We start from the raw sequence: 19,300 nt of genomic DNA on the forward strand, positions 1-19,300 counted from the left end.
CTCCCAGAGACCCCTCTGCAAGGGAATCTCCAGTGGCCTGCTAATGGGCTTTGGGTCTCCATTCCTTATTCTCTCCCTCATTCGCTATGGTAAGATTTTTTGTTCTGATGATGCCTGATACCGGATCCCTTCGATACCTTGTGATCATCGCACAGGCTGCTTCTTCCATGTGAGCATTGTTGCTTCTGAGCTAGATGACCACTTGTTTATCTTCAAGCCTTTAAGACCTCCGACGCTATGTCTTTTGATAGCCAGGCACCAACAGCTTTCTTCACCAGATTTGCTTCTTGACTCATTATTATGGTAAGAATGTGAGGGCATTCTGGGACACTAAGAGCTGAGTAAAAGATGAAAACTCCCCTTGTGAGTATTACTGTTTGTATCAATTTGTAGATTCTTTGTCCTTATCCACTACATCAGAAAAGTGGGGTCATCGTGCTGGTTCATTGTGGGGATTGAACGCATTTTTTTCATTATTATAAAATGTTTAGAAATAGAACTAGGATTTTGTAACCTTTTTAAATGTCATGTGTGTTCTTCCAACACACTTACATATGCCACCTTCTCATTGACCTTTTTCTAGGTTTCGCAGGCTGGAGATTTGTTAATCGAAGTGTATGTTGAAAGGAAGCAACCTGACTGCAGTATTATCATCCGGGTGAGTCTGGAAACTGGGTGTACAAAATACTGTTGAGAATCACAAGTTTTAGAATTAATTCATACATTCGAAATTTCCCGGTGTATCTTACATGTTAAAATATGTTTCAGTTCCCATCATGATTATGACAAGATGGCCTTTTTAGGGTAGGAACCTCTGGAATTCTATAACTTGGTCAGGTGGAAAGAGAGTAGCTTATCTGCACGAGCTGATGGTTAGCATTTTCCTTCTGGAGCATCCAAACTGAGGCTCAGACACTAGCCCCTCATCCCAGCTGTTCAACAGTGTGGACTGCCTCTCTTCATGCTTCTCGTTTACGACGTGAAGAAAATGTATACTACTTAGACCATAGCATTGAGGAGAGGACCCAATAAGATAATACAGGTAAAAACACTTAGCAAATTGCTCCACGCATCGAAAAGGATCAATAAATAGTTAATAGTTACAACTGATAGTGTTAATAAGCTAGTCCAGTGTCCTAAATTTTAGCTGCCAATTCCTCAATGTACTTGAATAGTGGATAACACTTTTCTTCGTTGAGCATATTGGTCTTTTGTTCTGAATTTAAAATAGATCCTACTTATAGCACTATATTTATTAAGTAGTCTGTGGTAGGCATAGCAACAGTGATATTTCAGGGTCTTACAAAGTTAAACTATTATTTTTGTATGCAAAGTAGATTATCTACCATATAACAATAGAGATTCAGCTCTAGCACCTTGTCCTTTTAAAAGTCAACATGTGGTACTTTTGAATTTTAGCTATGTTAAATATACTGTAATTACAGTATATATTTATTTAATGAGTGGGCACTATGATTACGTGGCACTACCTAGCTTACTCAGAATATAGAGCTTGGATAACAGCAGTCATCGGATTTGACTTTAGGACGCAGTTGTCTCTCTCCCTTTTACCTCCCCTAAAGTCAAACGAGTTGCCAGGGAGTTGATTCTGACTCCTGGAAACCCAGAAGGCCAGCGTAGAATTATCCCACGGGACTCTGAAGCAGATGATATCTCAAATTTGTAAGCATGGAAGCAGGTGGCTGAGATGGGGGCTAGTACTCGAGCTTGGGTCTTCAAATTCAAACTTGATGTTCATTATATGGATCTGTGTTATCATTAGAATAACGGTTTTCAATCCATGCTCTGCAGAGCTCACTCTTCTAAGGAGAGGCTGGAATCTCCCCGAGGACAAAGTATAGATTCCCTGACCTTCATTCCTACATAACCAGGGAAACGCTCTACCTATTTTATGTGTTTAGATTCTTGATAATAGATATGATTTTTACAAAGGGCTCTACTTCTTACAAATCTGAAATGTATACAGATGAACAAATGGCATCATTGAAAGGAATCGTGTAACATTTCTTCCTGCTTCAAGTTATTTCTTTTCCCCAGATTCTGTGTATTGTTTTTTGGTCTGTTTTAAGTTAATATTTCATTTGGGCTTTTCTGAATAGAATACATTAGACTGTATGATGGTATAATAAACATCTCTAAATAAACACCGAATCCCATGGGGTCCAAATGATGGGCTGTATGAGTGACCTGTGTGTGAGTTGTATGTGTGCAATTTGCTTATCAGAAGTAATGCACAGAAGAAATGGAAATAACCATATACTAATGTTTTAAAAAATTTCCATAGAAGCATACTTTTCCTGATATATATAAACAAAGTTCAAGTTACAATATTCTCAATCTTAAAACAATTTCTACTTGTTTAACATTATAATTGAATCCTAATAGATGTGAGGCAGTTTGCTTTGGACTATCATGCATTTAAAATTGGCAAACATGGGGGAGGTGGCGGGCAGGAATAAAAAATTCCAAAAGTCCCCAAAGAGGGTGATATGCTTACACATTGGCCTGAGATTGGGTCTCTAGACAAACTGTCCCCCAAACTGGCAATGCCGAATCTGTCCTATGATCCGAAAGCCTGGCTCCAGCTTTGGTGCCTCACCATCTGCCACTTGGCATGACATGCATATCTCAGACCACTGAAACCCTGCGGCCTTTGGCATGGTGGGACTGCAAATCACTGCATAATTTAGAGCCCAGACAGAGTACACCGAGCCATTCTGGGATTTTTATATAGAACTCAGTGTACTTTCACTGCTAGAAGATTATTGGACTCCCTTTCTCTAACTGACTAGGTAACATCTTCCCTCCTGAGTATTGTGATTGCTCACACTCACTGAGAGAAAAGTAATCTTCGTGATCATGCCAGTGTTGTAATAACTTTTTGCACTTACATTTAAATGTACTGCATTTTGTAGAGAAGATGTAAGATGCTATCGTTCCTTTGTACACAGAGGAGTTATTTAAACATGCTAGAGAGAAACTTGAGGTGGTCAGATGTAGTGTATGGATTGGCACCGGGGCTGCAGCCAAGGCTTCAAACATAGTCACTACGGTGAGAACGGCACGGATCTGGCATCAGTATCTTCTGTTAGCACCGGGGTCACTACCATTCGAAATCAATACGATGGCACCTAACAATTTAGAATGTGGAGAAGCCTTCTCGTTTTCCTGACATATTTTCTAAGGGTCTTTTGCTTTTCTTATAGATATCACCTGTAATGGAAGCGGAAGAATTGACTAATGATATATTAGCAATAAAAAATATCATACCTGTGAAAGGTGATGTCTGGGCCACTTTTGAAGTTACTGAAAATGAGGAGCTTGGTAAGTGAATTTCATGCTAGGGATCTTATTCTATTTTTTTGGAGTTCATTACTAACATGTTTTACTAAAGATTAACATCTCATTATAAATTCCCCTCCATTTCAATATATGTCTGGAAGTTGTGTTAGTAACCTCCTGTGGTTGCCTTCCTGTGATTTTGCCCATCGGAATGATTAGATTATAGACTTTATTAAAAATAGAGTGCAAAGCATTAGATGTCTGAGTTGCTGCCTCAGGAACTTTGGTTTTAAGCATGAGCAATTGTATTTGTAACCGTACCCTCACAGTCACCACAATTCACCTTATTTTTGAGTGCCATTTACTTCATATGGACAAAGGTAGGAAATTCAACTTGAAATAGTTATTATTTTATGAAACGGTTTTGGTTAAGCCTAACAAGCTTTAAAAAAAAAAAGCACAAAACTTTATTATCTATCTTTAATGGATCAAACATTTTGTCATCCTTCATCGCAAGGACACCAAAGGCTAAAGAGCACTTGTCAATCACCTTGACTACCCTAATAGTTCTCAATGAGCTTCACCTTTTAAAATCACCATTTGTTTTAAACACCTTGAGGAAAAGAAAATAATAGTAATAATAATACAATGTAGACCGTTTATGTGCCATGACCATCTGTCTACCTGAGACCTACTTAAGGTCTTGGGACCCTTTCAAGTATAGCTGTCAAACTGCCAAATATCAAATATTGCCTATTTCAAGCTGATGATAGAAATTAAAATTCAATATTGAAATGCTCTATGGTGTGTTGTTAAGAGTTTTGCAATCAGTGTTAGAATTAAATGGACTTCTCAAATACTTTAAGTGTTCACTATCAATGCATGTATTCCTTTGTTTCTGTTTACTGTGTACAATTCTCTTAATGTTTGGTTTGCATTAGAATGTTGTTTCTCCATTTATACTGCCAGGACTGAGAGACTGTGGAGCTTTTGTGTCAGTTTGCACAGTTTTCCGTGGAGTCTGTCCGTTCATGGGAACTGTGCTGGCAGATGACTCCCATGACCTCTACTGCCTCGTCCAAGGGGATTGCTTTGTGCTCTTCCACTTGACCTGTTCCTTCGGTGGTGATTTTTGTTGATGCCCTTTCTCTTTCTCGTTGACAGTCTTTACTATGTTTTCAGTGTGGCCTGGGTTCGCCTCCTAACGTCATGCTACTTTTTTTGTTGTTGCCTCATTTACAGCGCTTTTACTTCTGCCCCTAAATGTTGAGTTTGCCCTGGTCTTATCTCGTTTCTTGCCTTTTTTCACTTCACATGCTCTTTACTGTGATCTTGCAATTCTCAGTTTGTAACTAACAGGTAGAAAATACTCTTTTATTATTCTTGCTAGTTGCCGTTGAGTTAGCCCCAAGTCCATGGAGACCCAAAATATGGGAGGAGCAAACCTGTGATTCATATGGTTTTCTTGACTGGATTATAGTAGATTGCCACAGCTTACTTCATAGTCTGTTTTAGTGTCCGTGTTTCACTGAAACCTGATGAGTTTCATAGTGACATACAAGCCTCCACTTACAGGAAGTGATAGTTGTACTTTCGGGCTGTTACCCAGAATAAGCCTTAGTCTCCTTCATAGAAAAGAGCCATCACTGTCTCCAAATGAATTGTGACCTTTACTGACTTTGGCTCAACAAACTCTGGTGGCAGAGTGGGTTGTGCATTGGGCTGCTAACTGAAATGTCAGCAGTTCAAACCCACCAGCAGCTCCACTGGAGGGAATTCTACCTACCCAGAGAGGGCATATATTATGTTTGAAGATAATAATCATAAAGTTCATCTTGGAAAAATCAGGAGGTACCCACTTTGAAAACAACTGATGATACCAAATGCATGCAATAATCAGGATATTAAATGGCAAGATATGATGATGGGGAATGTTTATTATTTTTGTTTCCTTTCTCTTAAAAATAATGGTAAACGTGTGAAAAAAAACCTAAGTCTTCAATTTTGATGTGTGGTTGATGGAATCTGTTACCAACTCCACCCTCTTCTGCTTGTCTGTACCATCCCCATCTCCCCACCACGCACGCACACTCGCTTGCTCCAAGTATGCCAAGGAAGAATTCATTATTTGGTGGAGTTAGGAATTCAAATGTAGCAACTTTTTAATGTCTGGTTGTTATGGCCAGCCCCACCAATAGCACCCCACAAAAGAGAAATCTTTATTTTCCACTGCTTCTGGGGAAGCCACAAAGAGGCCTGTGATGATGTGGCTTACTGGGGGGGAGTGGGGGGGGGGACGGGACTGGTATGTGTCAGCTCACCTTTTGAAATGTTAAAAGCTTTACTGCCAGTAGCATGCAGGGACAGGAACTTCGAATTTAAAAGGAGATAAGAGAAAAGACATAGGCACTCTCAAAATTGTAGTTGCTAGGAAGAATGTCATCAGAAAATTGGTGCTTTTGCTGATACAAAAATAAACCCTCGAAATAATGCAGTCAAGGAAAGGAAAGGAATAAATACATTAACATTTTAGCAAGTATTTTTTTAAAGAAGTGATTCTTCACCCCGTCCTACCTAATGTGCTGTGTAGTAAAATAAATATCTTATAACATTCTTTTAATTTTTCTGCAGCAGTCTGTGATGTTCATGTTTTAATTTAATGTTATTGGAAAGGGCTGTGAAGTCGGTTCCAGACCATGGCAACCCTACATACAACACAATGAAACACTCTCTGGGCCTGGGCCATGCTCACAAATTGCTTTAATATTTGAGCCATTGTTGCAGCCCCATGTCAATCCTTCTTGTGGAGGGCATTCTTCGTTTCCGCTGCCCCCTTCCTTTACCCAGGACTGCTCTGTCTTAGCAGTGTGTGACACAGGCCCATCATCCTTACAATACCTAATAAGACACAAAATTGAGTCAGAAGAAAATATGCACTACAACCTTTAAATGCTCAAGCACCCCTAAATATTCAAAGATAATGACAGTAGCTTCTTGCACATGTAAATGTAGTCATCATGGATACTACCTCTTTAGCTGTCAAATGATATGGGTGTGTCATATTTATAACTCAATAGGCATTAGTAGCATTGCCATCACTGGTGAAATGCTTTTCTTCAACAGTGAATGCTGCTTAGGAAAGTTCTGATTAAACCAATGAACGGACTTGTTGTTTGTTTGTTCATATAGTCAACACAGTTATGGGAAAAATGAGTGCACAATCAAACCTTGAAGACATTTTGAGAAGGTAAAGCTGAAGGGATTCTAGGATCACCTAATTTATAAATGGGTTTTCCTCTGATAGTTGGCCCAGTGGTATTTTCAGAAATTGATGCTGGATTGACAGCCGTTCTTTCTTGCCTTTTTCCAAGGAAGGCAAGCACTCATTGCCACCAATGACGTGGGCAACCTGGAACGCACCCTGAGGATGGTATCACTTCCATAGAGGGCGACTCTTCTAAAGTGTGCCATTATTTTGATGCTGCATCTTAAAGCTGTCCTTAGAACTCTTCCTCTGTCCATGTATCACCCACACCCTTTCTTTTCTTCATATCTTGAATGAGAGGCCGAGCAGCGTTAACTGTTTAAGGGACCTAAAGTCAGTGGATTCTTCACGGAGAGACTTAAGTTAATGCGGCAGTTCCTACCTAGACAACAAATGCCATAGCAAGCCGGTTCCTGTTCCTTTCTCCTAGCCATTGTGATGGACTCTGTTTATGTCCAAGCAGCATCCTGTCCAGCCCTTCTGCTTGACATGGGCAGAGACAGCTCACACACCACGAATTGGTGCCACTAAGTTAGGCACTGTACTTCAGTTATTGGGACATTCTTAATTGTCCCTAGAAATCCGATACCACTCGTACCAGAAATGTAAGGGTGGCAGCTGCTGTTTGGGATGGGAAACAGGCAGCACTCTGTTGAAAGAGGGAAGACAAGTTTATCTGTGAACAGAAGTTTGAGCAATTGAGAACTTTCATCTAGATAAAGAGCCATCACAGCCGCCTGTTCTGTTCAAATCACGACAGTGAGTACGTAGCGACGTTCAAGCCGTAGATGGTATGCATGTGAATCATAGTTATTTCTAGAAATGCCCTTGTTGCCAGATGACTTAAGCATTATATAATCTGTCATGACAGATGATGGTGAATGTAACTATGAATAAGCATGTGTTTGTAAGAATTTATATGACAACGAAGACTCAATCATTTTTCCCCTGCTCTTTATCCCTTTCTTATGGTGGTTTTTGGTGTTATTTAATATTTGTAGCATTTGGCAGTACAATAAATATTCCTTATCTTTTATCCAAATTTTCAGCTTCGTTATCGAGGAACTTGAATCTTAAGGGTTTTCTTCTCCTGTGAAATATTTCACACTATGATATTGAAGTGAAAAAGTATATTTGCCTAACTCCCTTGCAAACAAAATTAATTTTATGTCTGCTAATAAATATCTGTTTTTTTCTGTGATATTTTTCAATAAACTAGAAAGATGTTAGAGCTACCATTGTAGTAACTACTTGTCATCCAACTCCAAACCCACTGCCCTCGAGGTTTTTCTGACTCATAGTGACCCTACATAGGGATTTAGAGGCTGTCAGTCTTTAAGACAGCAGATAGCCTCCTCTTAGTCCGGAAAAATGGTTGGTGGATTTGAACCACCGACCTTACAGTTAGCAGTCTAACATTTACCAACCGTGGCATCAGGTCTCTGGAGTTACTTGTGTTGACCCCATTCCTCTCTTTGCTGTAGACCTGTAGAGTATTGATGTGGCAATAGCAGGTAGAGCAGTATTAGCAAGGAGGTGGGGTACTTGTTCTTTTTCTGTTGTAATTGTATTAAGAATTAAAATGTCATGGTTTACGTGAGGGAGAGATTCAAAAAGTTTGTGGGAAAAAATGGGATTAAAAGATAATGTAATCTTTCCGTGAACTTTCTGACGCCCCTCCATGCAAGGGTATGATGCCACAGGGAGGATGTTTTTTGTGTCTCCCATTACCATGACTATTATAACCAACAATGAAAACCCTGCATGCCAGGAGCCTCACATTGAGAAGAGGCTTTCGGAGAGAGTTGAAGGGGAACGCCTACTAAGGAAAGCCCTGCCAACCAGTTCATGTCAGGCTTCTGTTCCACTGGAATTTCACTGCAGCTATTTGCAGTATTCTTGAACAAGGTTGCATTTCTCATACCCAGCCTATGTTTTTGCTGTTAAATTTAATTAACTCAAAGGCATATTTTGATCATCCAAAAAATTCCTATGAAACTTTGATTATAATTGTAAAAGCTATGATTTTGTTTTTATTTGTTTGTTTTAATTTGATGCTGAGAACGTGTGATGCATTTACAAATAAGTAAACCTGAAAGTATATATGAATAAATGTTTATCATCGTAGACTAAAGGAAAAAAATTTAGGCTGTCATTAAATCTGCTTGTCAGTATATGATTTCAACAGTTAATGTATAATGTTTCCATGTAGTGTTTATGATGGGTATTTTTATTAATAGCTAAACATGGTGACTCAGTATTGTTTTATAACTTTTAATAAGTCTATTTAGATGTTGTATTTTATAATTTCTTATTAACTGTGAAAATATAAGCTATAAGTTATTCACTATTGTGAGTTAGAAAATAGGTTAATTTTGTTTTGCTAAGCAAAGAGAGTTAATTTATTATATTTATTTAGTGCTAAGCAAGTTAAACTTTGCTAGTACTTTTCAAACTATTGAATAATGTGTACAAATAAACAGCATTCCATAAGGAAACTAGAATTTTTTTAAATGAATGTAATATAGAATTACTTCCAAGAGTTTATCTCCAGGAAAACACCTGTGTTTTTTTGTTTTGTTTTGTTTAATTAAATTATTGGGTAGTGTAATTGCAGCTTCATTTAGATGTATAGTAAATTTCACTCTATGGTTAAAATTTGTATTAGATCTTAGAGCCTCTAATATGTAGTGCTACAGCTATGTCTGGGCTATGCAGAAAACCAAACCCACTAGCATTGAGTCAAATCCAACTAAGAGGCAACCTACATAGGATTTCCACAACTCTAAATCATTCCGAGAGCGGACAGCATCATTCCCCCGTGAGCGGCTGGTAGGCTGGTGTTGCAGCCCAGTACCTAAACTACACAGCCATATTGTTATGTCTATATACTGTTGGATGCAGATCTTTTCTAAAGGATGTTTTTAAGTGTAAGTTAAAAACCAACGATTGATGTCTTTTCACTTGGCATTGGGTAATGTTTCATTTCGTCTCATTTTACAGAGCGCCCTCTTCACTACACAGAAAATGTGTTAGAACAGGTGCTTCGGTGGAGTTCATTAGCTGAACCTGGCTCTGCTTATCTCGTTGTCAAGAAATTCTTACATATTGACACCATCAGACACTACAGTGGTAAGTGGTAGGTGCCACTGTTTCACATTGCAATCATAGTTAAAAATAGAGGTCGTTAACAGATAATCATTATTGCACAAAGGATCACTGAAAATACAAAAAAACAAGTAACCAAAAATCCAAATCTAACAAATTAGAAAGGTGTATGTCCTTATTGTTATTACAAAAAAGAATGATCCATAGACAAGATTATCAAGTGATAGAATTTTTCCAGTTTGTAGTACGAAGATAACAGTGGGAGCCTCGGAAAGATTTTAAACAGGATGTTTTTAGTTTTCTTAATGATCATTTGCAATGCATGTGTGTTTCCCTCATTCTTAGATGGGTAATTAGTCTTCCTCCTGAATTCAGTTCATTTTACAGCATTCTCTAGGCATTTGGGGATTCACGCTGTAAGATCCAGAGTCTGCTGTGATTCTCACCTTTCCTTGGTGAGACCGGAAAAACAAACATGAAACTCTCCACGTGAGGTTTCTTGCCATCCTACGGGAAAGACAAACGCACATACAAAGTTCAATTAGAAATTAGCCAGCCCAAGTGGACCATGTAATACAGTCTTTGAACTTGAATGAGACATCAGAAAACTTGTACTTCCAAATTCTTCCATGTCCCCTCATATGGTCATTAATTGACACTCTAGAAAGAGAAATTCAGCCCTGCGAGCACTATGTATAAGCCAGTGCCCCAATCTAAGGATTCAAGTTTGTTTTGATGAAATTTACCATCACTTTTTGTGTTATCCTGGGTAGACTAGAGAAACAAATCCATGGACACACATATGTGTATAAGAAAGAGATTTATATACAAGAGCAATTGAACATTGAGAAAACATCCCAGTCCAGTCCAGATCAATTCCCTAAGTCCGACATTAGCCCATATTTCTGATATCAATCTATAAAGTCATTTTTAGACTCACGAAACACATGAAATGACCCCGAATGTAGAAGATCACAGGCCAGTGGGTAGAAAGTCTTTGGATCCAGTGTTATTGTAAGCATCTCAGAGCTGGCAGGGGTCTGTGCATGGCTTCTCCGGCTTCCGAGGTCTGGTGGCGTCCATGTGGCTTGTCTTCTGCAATGTCTCCCAGGGAGTAGCAGAGAGAGAGAGAGAGAGAGGTGTCTTCCACCTCCAAAGAGGAAGTACCAGATTTCCCAGAATTCTCAGGGGAAGGCCGTGCCCACACAGAAGTCTCATTGGCTATCTCCAGATTGATAGCCTAGACTCCACCCCTACACCCCTGTTATATTTTTGTTTGAGTTTTACAGATGAATTAATTGAAGATCATACAGTTACTAGAGGTTGGTCTGGAGAAGAGATTGGTCCTATGGCTAATTATGGGGAACAAGAACATAGGGAAGAGACTATTTCTGGTTCCTGGAGTGGGTTATACCTCTGTTCTTTGCTTTGCACGCTGAACGAATTCACACTGAAGCACATTTTGTAATCCAAGTGATTTTTTATGAAGGACAAGAAAAGTTTCAGGTTCTACAATCTAAAAAAGGTGTATGCTGTTTCTAGAAAGTGTGCCAAGCAGCGGTTCTCAACCTGTGGGTCATGACCCTTTTGGGCGGGGTCCAACAACCCTTCGCAGAGGTCGCCCAATTCATAAAAGTAGCAAAATGACAGTGATGAAGTAGCAATGAAAATAATTTTATGGTTGGAGGGGTCACCACAACATGAGGAACTGTATTAAAGGGTCGCAGCATTAGGAAGGTTTAGAACCACTGGTGCCAAGCTGTGTAGAAGCCACACTGGAGTTCACAACTAAGCACAAACAACCATGTGGTAAAGAGTACCCACAAGTGTGTAACTGGGGGAGAGGAGGTCCCGGGTGGCTGGAAGCCCAAGAACCCTGGAGACTAGGTGCATGTGGGCCCAGACACTGGAAACGTGTGGGCCAAAAGGTTGTGTGGGCCCGGAGTGGGTGCATGTGCACCCACACAGTGAAAGGAGACCCTATTCCTCTATCCGCTGACCAGGAGCAGGGTAAGAGTGGAGGAAGCCTTCCCACAGCCAGGATGTTCAATCCTCTGGTTGGGGAGGCGTGGTTGAAGGTATTGGTTGACCTCATTGGCTGAGTTAGGCCCACCTGTGTGATGGACCTAAGGTGGAGTGTAGGTTTTAGGTTTTACCTGTGCTAAGGGGTTCTAGTCTGCATGCTTAGTTTGGGGTCTTCCCATAGGTGTCCAAAGGCTGCCCGATTTCTTTCCAACCTCCCCTATGGGGGCCTTTGCAGGCATGAGAGGGACAACCGCCCTGTCCCTAAGCTAACCTAACAAATACAGCTGTTAAATGCTATAAACGTGTTCATATGATGTGGGTTCTCTAAAGCCATAGGTCCATAAGCTCTTAATATATCAAAACTGATCTGATAAGTCTCTCTCTTGTCTCTATATTCTGCACTTAAACCAAACCAAAATCAACTGCCATCAAGTCAGTGCTGCCTCATAGCAACCCTACAGGGCAGCATAGAACTGCCCCCCTGAGATTCTGAGACCATCATGCTCGCTGAAGAGCGAGCCTATAGTGGTTTTGAACTGCAGCCAAACTCTTAACCACTATGGGTCTCCTTTTGTTATATGTGAAAATAATTTTTAACAAATGCAAACATTAAAACAAATCTGTCATATTATTCTTGCTAAAAAATAAACCTAACTCACTGGCATTGAGTCAATGCCTGCTCATCGTGACTATAAAAAACAGGCTTGACCTGCCCCTGCAACTTTCTAAGACTGTAACTCTTTCTCCCAAGGAGTGACTGGTGGGTTCAAACTACTGACCTTGCAGTTAGCAGCCCAAAGCATAAGTAGCCAGCAGGATTCTCTTATTCTTGGTGGCATCTAATGAAATTTTATTCATTTTTACTATGGAATGTATCCTTTTAGAAACCATTATTTAGCTTTCTTTGGTACTTCTGCATGAGTAAGATTTTGAGTTTCCTTCAAACCTTCTTAAGGATTCTAGTGGTAGAATTCCTTGCTGGTGATGGGCATGCAGTGTACATTCATGGCACAAAGCAGCAGCTGTTAACAGGGCAGGTTTTCCACACACCCTCCCAACCATTTGTGAGGGCCTGAAGATTTTGTATCACAACTGAGGGTGGTGTTACCTCTGTGCTCCAGCAGAGGGAAACCAGCGCTGCCGCTGCAATACGCAGAATAGCTTTCACAACAAAGTCTTATCTTGCCAAAGTTTTATTTAGGCTGATACACCCTGATTTAAATAATGAAATCTATTCTGGCTCTCAAATTTCATTATTTTTTAAAATCATTTTATTGGGGGCTCATATAACTCTTATCACAATCCATACCTACATCCATATGTCAAGCACATTTGTATATTTGTTGCCCTCATCATTCCCAAAACATTTGCTTTCTACTTGAGTCCTTGGTATCAGCTTCTCATTTTCCCCTACCCCCCATAAACACTTGATAATTTATAAATGATGATTATTTTGTCATGTCTTACACTGTCCGACGTCTCCCTTTACCTACTTTTCTATTGTTCATCCCCCAGGGAGAAAGTTGTATGTAGATCCTTGTAATTGGGTTCCCCCTTTCTACCCCACTTTCCCTCCACCCTCCTGGTATCGCCACTCTCACACTGTTCCTGAAGGGATCATCTGTCCTGGATTCCCTGTGTTTCCAGTTCCTATCTGTACCAGTGTACATCCTCTGCTCTAGCCAGATTTGTAAGGTAGAGTTGGGATCATTATAGTGGAGGGGGAGGAAGCATTTAGGAAGTAGAGGAAAGTTGTATGTTTCATCTTTGCTACACAGCACCCTGGCTGGTTCCTCTCCTCCCCATAACCCTTCTTCCCTAAGGGGATGTCCAGTTGCCTACAGATGGGCATTGGTTCCCCACTCCACACTGCCCCACATTCTCAATAAGATTTTTTGTTCTTCGACGCCTCATACCTAATCCCTTTGACACCTTGTGATCACACAGGCTGGTGTGCTTCTTCCATGTGAGCTTTGGGAAAAATATGGAGTTTATGAACTAAATAGTGCCAACATTTTGAAATATTTATTCTCATGGTTTCTTCTCAAAATTATGTCATCTTTTCATTTTTATCTTTCTGGTGAGAATTTTTGTTTTTCCTACTTACATGAAATGTTTCTAATTCTCCACATTGAAAATTCCTTTAAAAAATTAATCTCATTGCTCAAAAAAATAAGATCATGGAATAATACTATCAGCAAACATATATATTAGAATATTTCATATTTATGGGTTCAGGTCAAATGCAGTAGAACCTATAAAGTAAATGTTTAAAAGTACAGTTTCAGCCCATAAAATGTTTATAAATGTTTTTTATTAGATTCGTTTATGCTCATATTGTGAGAACAAAATACTTTCATTAAGGTTAAGTCTAAGTGTGCTTGAATTTAGGATTGTGATTTTATAGAAATTTGGGCAATATTATTTTAATCAATTTCTTTTTCCTGTAGTTGTATCTTGAAGCAACCCCGAGCTTATTAATACCTCTTCTGGGATGTTCTTTGTAATAGATTTTGGGTGGTTGGATATTCTGTTACTTTGTCTCTGTCTTGGCAAATATCTCCTAAATCAATCAGAGTGACCACCTCCTCTAGAATTCTTGCTCCATTCATTACATCCACTGCACTGTGGAATTGGGATCTAAGAGGAAAATAATGAAAGTAAATCACATGTGATTTCTCTGTCAGTTTGTTAAAAGAAAAACTGGAATCATTTTGGGAACACTTCTTGCTCTTCACAGCAAAAAGAGAACAAAGGTAAAGACGTTTTTTTCTTTCTAAAGATTTTCTTTTCTCAGCTGGTGGTCAGGGTGGAAAACACCAAAGCTTAAAAACAAGGGTAGTTGGTTCCAACTGCATTTGTTCTCAGTCACAAAGAGCTCACAGGATGCCATTGTGTTAGAACTTAGGGTACCACATCCTTTGCATCCTGCCACCCATAGTTCATATGTAAGTGTCACTAATAATCCTTTCTCTGTCCTCCTGCCTCCGTCCATCTGCTGCCTCCCTCCGTATGCACACAGTGCACACCAAGAGATTTGTAGGTGTGCAATGCAAACGTGTGTGTACGCAGCTCTGGATGTAGGTGCTTTCATTGTTAGGATGTTTTCGTGTCTTATATCCCTTCCTATAGAATCCTCACAGATAGTTGCCAGCAGGTTTGAGGCCGTTGTTGCAATCGTTGTACTGGTTCATTTCACCGATGGCTTCTTCACTCTCTCTGGCCCTCTGCTTGACCAAATAGCATGTCTCCTTTAGCAGTGTGTCTGAAGAGTTTTTGTTAGGGAGTTTGTAGAAGTAGATCTTGTCCAGTCTTTTGAATTCCTAGTCTGTCTCAGTCTGGAGGTTAGCTCAGCGGAAACCTGCCTGTAGTACACAATCCTGCTGGTGTGTGCGATACAGTGACCGTTATGCAGAGCACTGCTGTATCCTAAACTAACAGACCAGTGGTAACACACGCAATACGTACACATGATTGCATTTCATTAACTGGTAGCATTTTTTCCTGGTTTATGGAACACAGTAATATTACATAATATTTTTGTTTGACATTATGTTTTCACCTTACATTGATTGAATGGATACCAACTCAGAGCCCCCTGATATAAAGAATTTTTGAGACTGTCAGTCCTTAGGGGAGCAGATAATCTCATCCTTCTCCTGTGGAGCAGCTGCTGGTGTTGACCTCTGACCTTTCAGTCAACTGTCCACATTCACTCAGTAGTGCCACCTGGGTTTTCATCCTAGCCCTGGGAAATCAAAATTTTATCAAGAAAGTCGATTTATTGCTGTAGTTTAGGATTTTAATGTCCTTGTTTATTTTGTTTTGTTTGTTTTATCTTTATCTGAACAATTTAAAATATTTTAGAATCATCCACACTTAATTTCTGCTCATTCATTTCAGTTAATGAGGTAACAACTGTACTTTACTATTATAGAAGTGTATTGGTGTAAATGAATTTTCTCTCGCTTCTAATTAAAAATCAATTATATGTCTTCAAAAGCAACGTTTTATTTCCTAGAAACATTTTGAGGCACTGCTATTATTGTAATGAGAAGTTAACTAACTTGAAAAGAAAAAGAATAGACAGGGAGAATAGAACTTCATTTAAATTGCCACTTAGACTTTTTCAGAGCAAATCTTATTAGATTATCTCTCAGTATCATGATCTTTCACATTGAGTCGAATTTCAGCATTTCTATTGCAAAGTATAGATTTGAGCTTCTGTAAGGCTGAAAAAAAATTATGTTGCTGAAGTAGTATTTTAAGCATGAAACCTCTTTTAAAAGTACCCCCTTGTGTGTGATAACATGGATTTGAGTCCTAATGATCTCTGTGGGGAAAGAATACTTTTAAGAGATGTGATGCAATGCAAATCCCTATGGGTTCTAAATTTAGATGGATCTATATGACAGATGCCTTGGAATTAAATGTGCATTAGAATAAAGTAGTTAGAAATGCAACTGCTTCTGACAAATTCAGAGCTGGAAAGCCAGGCCATTCACTATCAACTGAGCAGAGAACATTCCAGCTAGAATGGTATCAGTCCATATGATGGTCTGGCTGAAATAAGTTACACATCCCTCCCCATCAGATGGCTTGGTAATCCAGAGGTGTGTCAAAGGTTGGACCTAGCTCATTTCAGCGAAGTATTTTTCTAGGAAACTGATGATAGAGCTTGACACTCATTATGAGTATGAAAGTCCTGAATTTTTCTAATAGTACAGAGCTGAGAAAATCAATTAAAGTGTTTATGTGGTCTCTGGCATGCAAAAGTCTATTTTTTTAAATGTGAATAAATGCCAATCTTAATTTTTGCATACTATGAATAGGAATCCTAGATATATGAAGCCTATTTAAATATAAGACTTCAGACATAGTAAGCATTGAGTGACTAGCGTAGAATGTTTATGGAAAGTTTTCAAGCAAGTTCAACTCGATGATTACTGACATACCTTCCAACCATGAATGCCTCTCATTCAAGAAAGTATCATGACTCACTTAATTTCTCTTGTGCAACTTGCCTTCCCATAAAAGACTATATTTTACTATTTTAATCCACTAAATAGACATATTGAGTAAACATCTAAAAGTTAAATGAATATGTGAACTATGTTTTAACAATTTTAATAGCACTTCATCCACATGTCATACAATTCAACAACTCAATAAGATCAAGAAGAATAGAGCAATTGTCACCATATTCATTCTTGAACATTTTCTTCCATGTACTCATCATCAGTCATGCATTTTTTTGATTGTGGCAAAAATATACACAATAAAACATACTCCGATTTCACAACTTCTACTTGTATAATTTAGTGCCATTGAATATAATCATCATGCTATACAACTGTAATTGATATCTTTTCCCAAATTATACCACCACCATTGGCATAACTCAATGCCCCCTAAACAAGCACTTTTCCCCCATTACCCATGGTAACCATTGGTCAAGTTTGTTTTCTTTCTTTCTTTTTTAATATTCGTTTTCTTGATATAGTATTCACATATCATACACTGTCCTGGTTAAATAGGTTTTCAAATTAGGTGTATACACACCATCACAATCAGTTCAGTGCTCCCTCCCTCCTCCTGCATTCTTTGTTTGCTCCACAAATCCCCTTAGCCTCCTCACCGCCACCCCTCTCCACATCCCCGATAAATCATTTCATCAGCTATTGTATGTAGGCACCTTCTGTGCTTCACAAATAGGAAAACCAGCATAAACTGTACAAAACAAAATAAAATGGAAAGAAAGCAATGATAATAATATAAAAATATGAATAAAGTATAAGAAAGAAAAGATCATCATCAATATTTAAAAATCCAGAAAAGAAATTTCTCACATAGAACAAGCATGAAAGATTTGAGCCTAGAACAAATTCAGGTTGGGTCAAGAGGGAAGTCAGCTGACCAAGTATCAATTTATACCATGTTTGTCTACCATAATCAAGTTTACAATAATCTCTGTCTGACAGTAAAGCTGTTCTAGTCCCTTGCCTGTGGCCAGGGGGGGGTTTGCCAGAAGCTTCATCTGACTAGATACTCTGCAGATGGATTTGGGGCTCCTACTGTCTTCCATATCCTTCTACAAATTGGGCATTCACAATTTAAGCTCTAATACTATTCCCTTCATCATATTTGGATTTTGCTATCATCATCTCTAGTTCACACAGGCTCGTATGCTTCTTCAGTATGGACTTATTCGACTCCTCATTTAGATTTCTGCTTGTTTGAATTCAAACCTACAAAACCCCAGACACTATTTCCAATCGATAGCTAGACACCATCTTCTTTCTTCAATATGTGAAATATTTTTAACAGCACAAGTACTGACCATCTTTTAGAAGACTGCACAGTTCTTTCACTTCAGATTGTTTGGTGTTGCCCTCAAATTGATTCAAGCTTAAGAGGAGGCCCCGTGTATACAGCATAGAATGACTCCATAGAGATTTAAGGCCATGACCTTCTGGAAACATCAGCAGGCCTGCCTTGCAAGGCACCTCTGGTTAGGTTCCAACCACCCATTTTGGGCTAGTTGGGCACTAAGCCATTTGTGCCACCTACGAGCCTTTTTAAGTAGAGAAGGATTTACACACACAAAAAAAAATCATTAATACTTTGTGTATCTTGGTCTTGGATTGAATGCTTCCATAGATTATAACTTAGATATTGGGGTAGGAAAAATAAAAGAGCTTGCTGGTAGAAACGTAATAGTAGTCACGCAGACCACTAGTTAACTTTGCTACAAAGAAGTAGCCAAGTGGCTGTGGTTGGTAGGTGCCATCAGGGCCACTCAAAGCCATAGTGACCTTGTGTACAAAAGAAAAACAAAAAACGGCCCCGCCCTGTGTAGCCTCACATTACTGGTGATGTTTGAACTCATTGTTGTTGCAGCCACTCTCTCCATCCATCTCATTGATGTTCTTTCTCTTTTTCGCTGACCTCTTCCGTTACCAAGCATATTGTCCTTCCCAGGGATTGATCCCTTTGGAAAACTTGTCCAAAGAATGTGAGGTGGAATGTCACCATCCTGACTTCTACAGAACACTCTAGTGTGCTTCTTCCAGGACATGTTTACTTGCCCTTCTGGCAATCCATGGAACTCTGAATATTCTTCACAAACACCTATACTTTCTCCAGTCTTCATTATTCATTGTCCAACTTCTAATTGCATTAAAGACCATTGAAAATACTAGGGACTGAGTCAGGTGCACCTCTTTTCCTTACCGTGGCCTGGTTGGTCTTCAGTACTTTACAGAGGTCTTGGACAGCAGGCTTGCCTTTGATTTCTGGATTACTGCTTCCCTTGGCCATTCAGTTTTTTTCTGTTTCTCATGATGTTGTCTCTTGGTTCACTTGTGAGACTTTCAGGTTTCTTTACATTTATTTGTAATTGATACTGAAAACTGCAGTCATTGATCTTCATCATTCATCAGCACAGGTTTCAGTTGTCCTTCCTTTTATCAAAGCAGGGAGTGTCATCTGCATGTGTGAGTTGTTAACAAGCCGTTCTCTAATGCTGATGTTGTAGTATTCTTTATTTAGGCCATCTTCATATATTATTTCCTCAGGGTACAGATTGAACAAGTACAG

General features: G+C 39.2%; 1 protein-coding gene across 3 annotated transcripts in view; it reads left to right on the forward strand.

The window, feature by feature from the left end:
* ARAP2 (ArfGAP with RhoGAP domain, ankyrin repeat and PH domain 2) overlaps positions 1-19,300 on the forward strand; it is a 243,037-nt gene that overhangs the window by 198,794 nt on the left and 24,943 nt on the right. For all 3 annotated transcript variants that reach the window (XM_045284220.1, XM_045284222.1, XM_045284221.1), the window contains exons 25-27: positions 584-658; positions 3,228-3,345; positions 9,572-9,700. In XM_045284220.1, coding sequence (XP_045140155.1) covers positions 584-658; positions 3,228-3,345; positions 9,572-9,700 — 322 coding nt within the window. The remainder of the gene's footprint in view (positions 1-583; positions 659-3,227; positions 3,346-9,571; positions 9,701-19,300) is intronic.

This window comes from Echinops telfairi, unplaced genomic scaffold (assembly GCF_000313985.2).
Source record: "Echinops telfairi isolate 266 unplaced genomic scaffold, ASM31398v2 ScPeMD7_7468;HRSCAF=8506_0, whole genome shotgun sequence".
NCBI classification, from domain to species: Eukaryota; Metazoa; Chordata; class Mammalia; order Afrosoricida; family Tenrecidae; genus Echinops; species Echinops telfairi.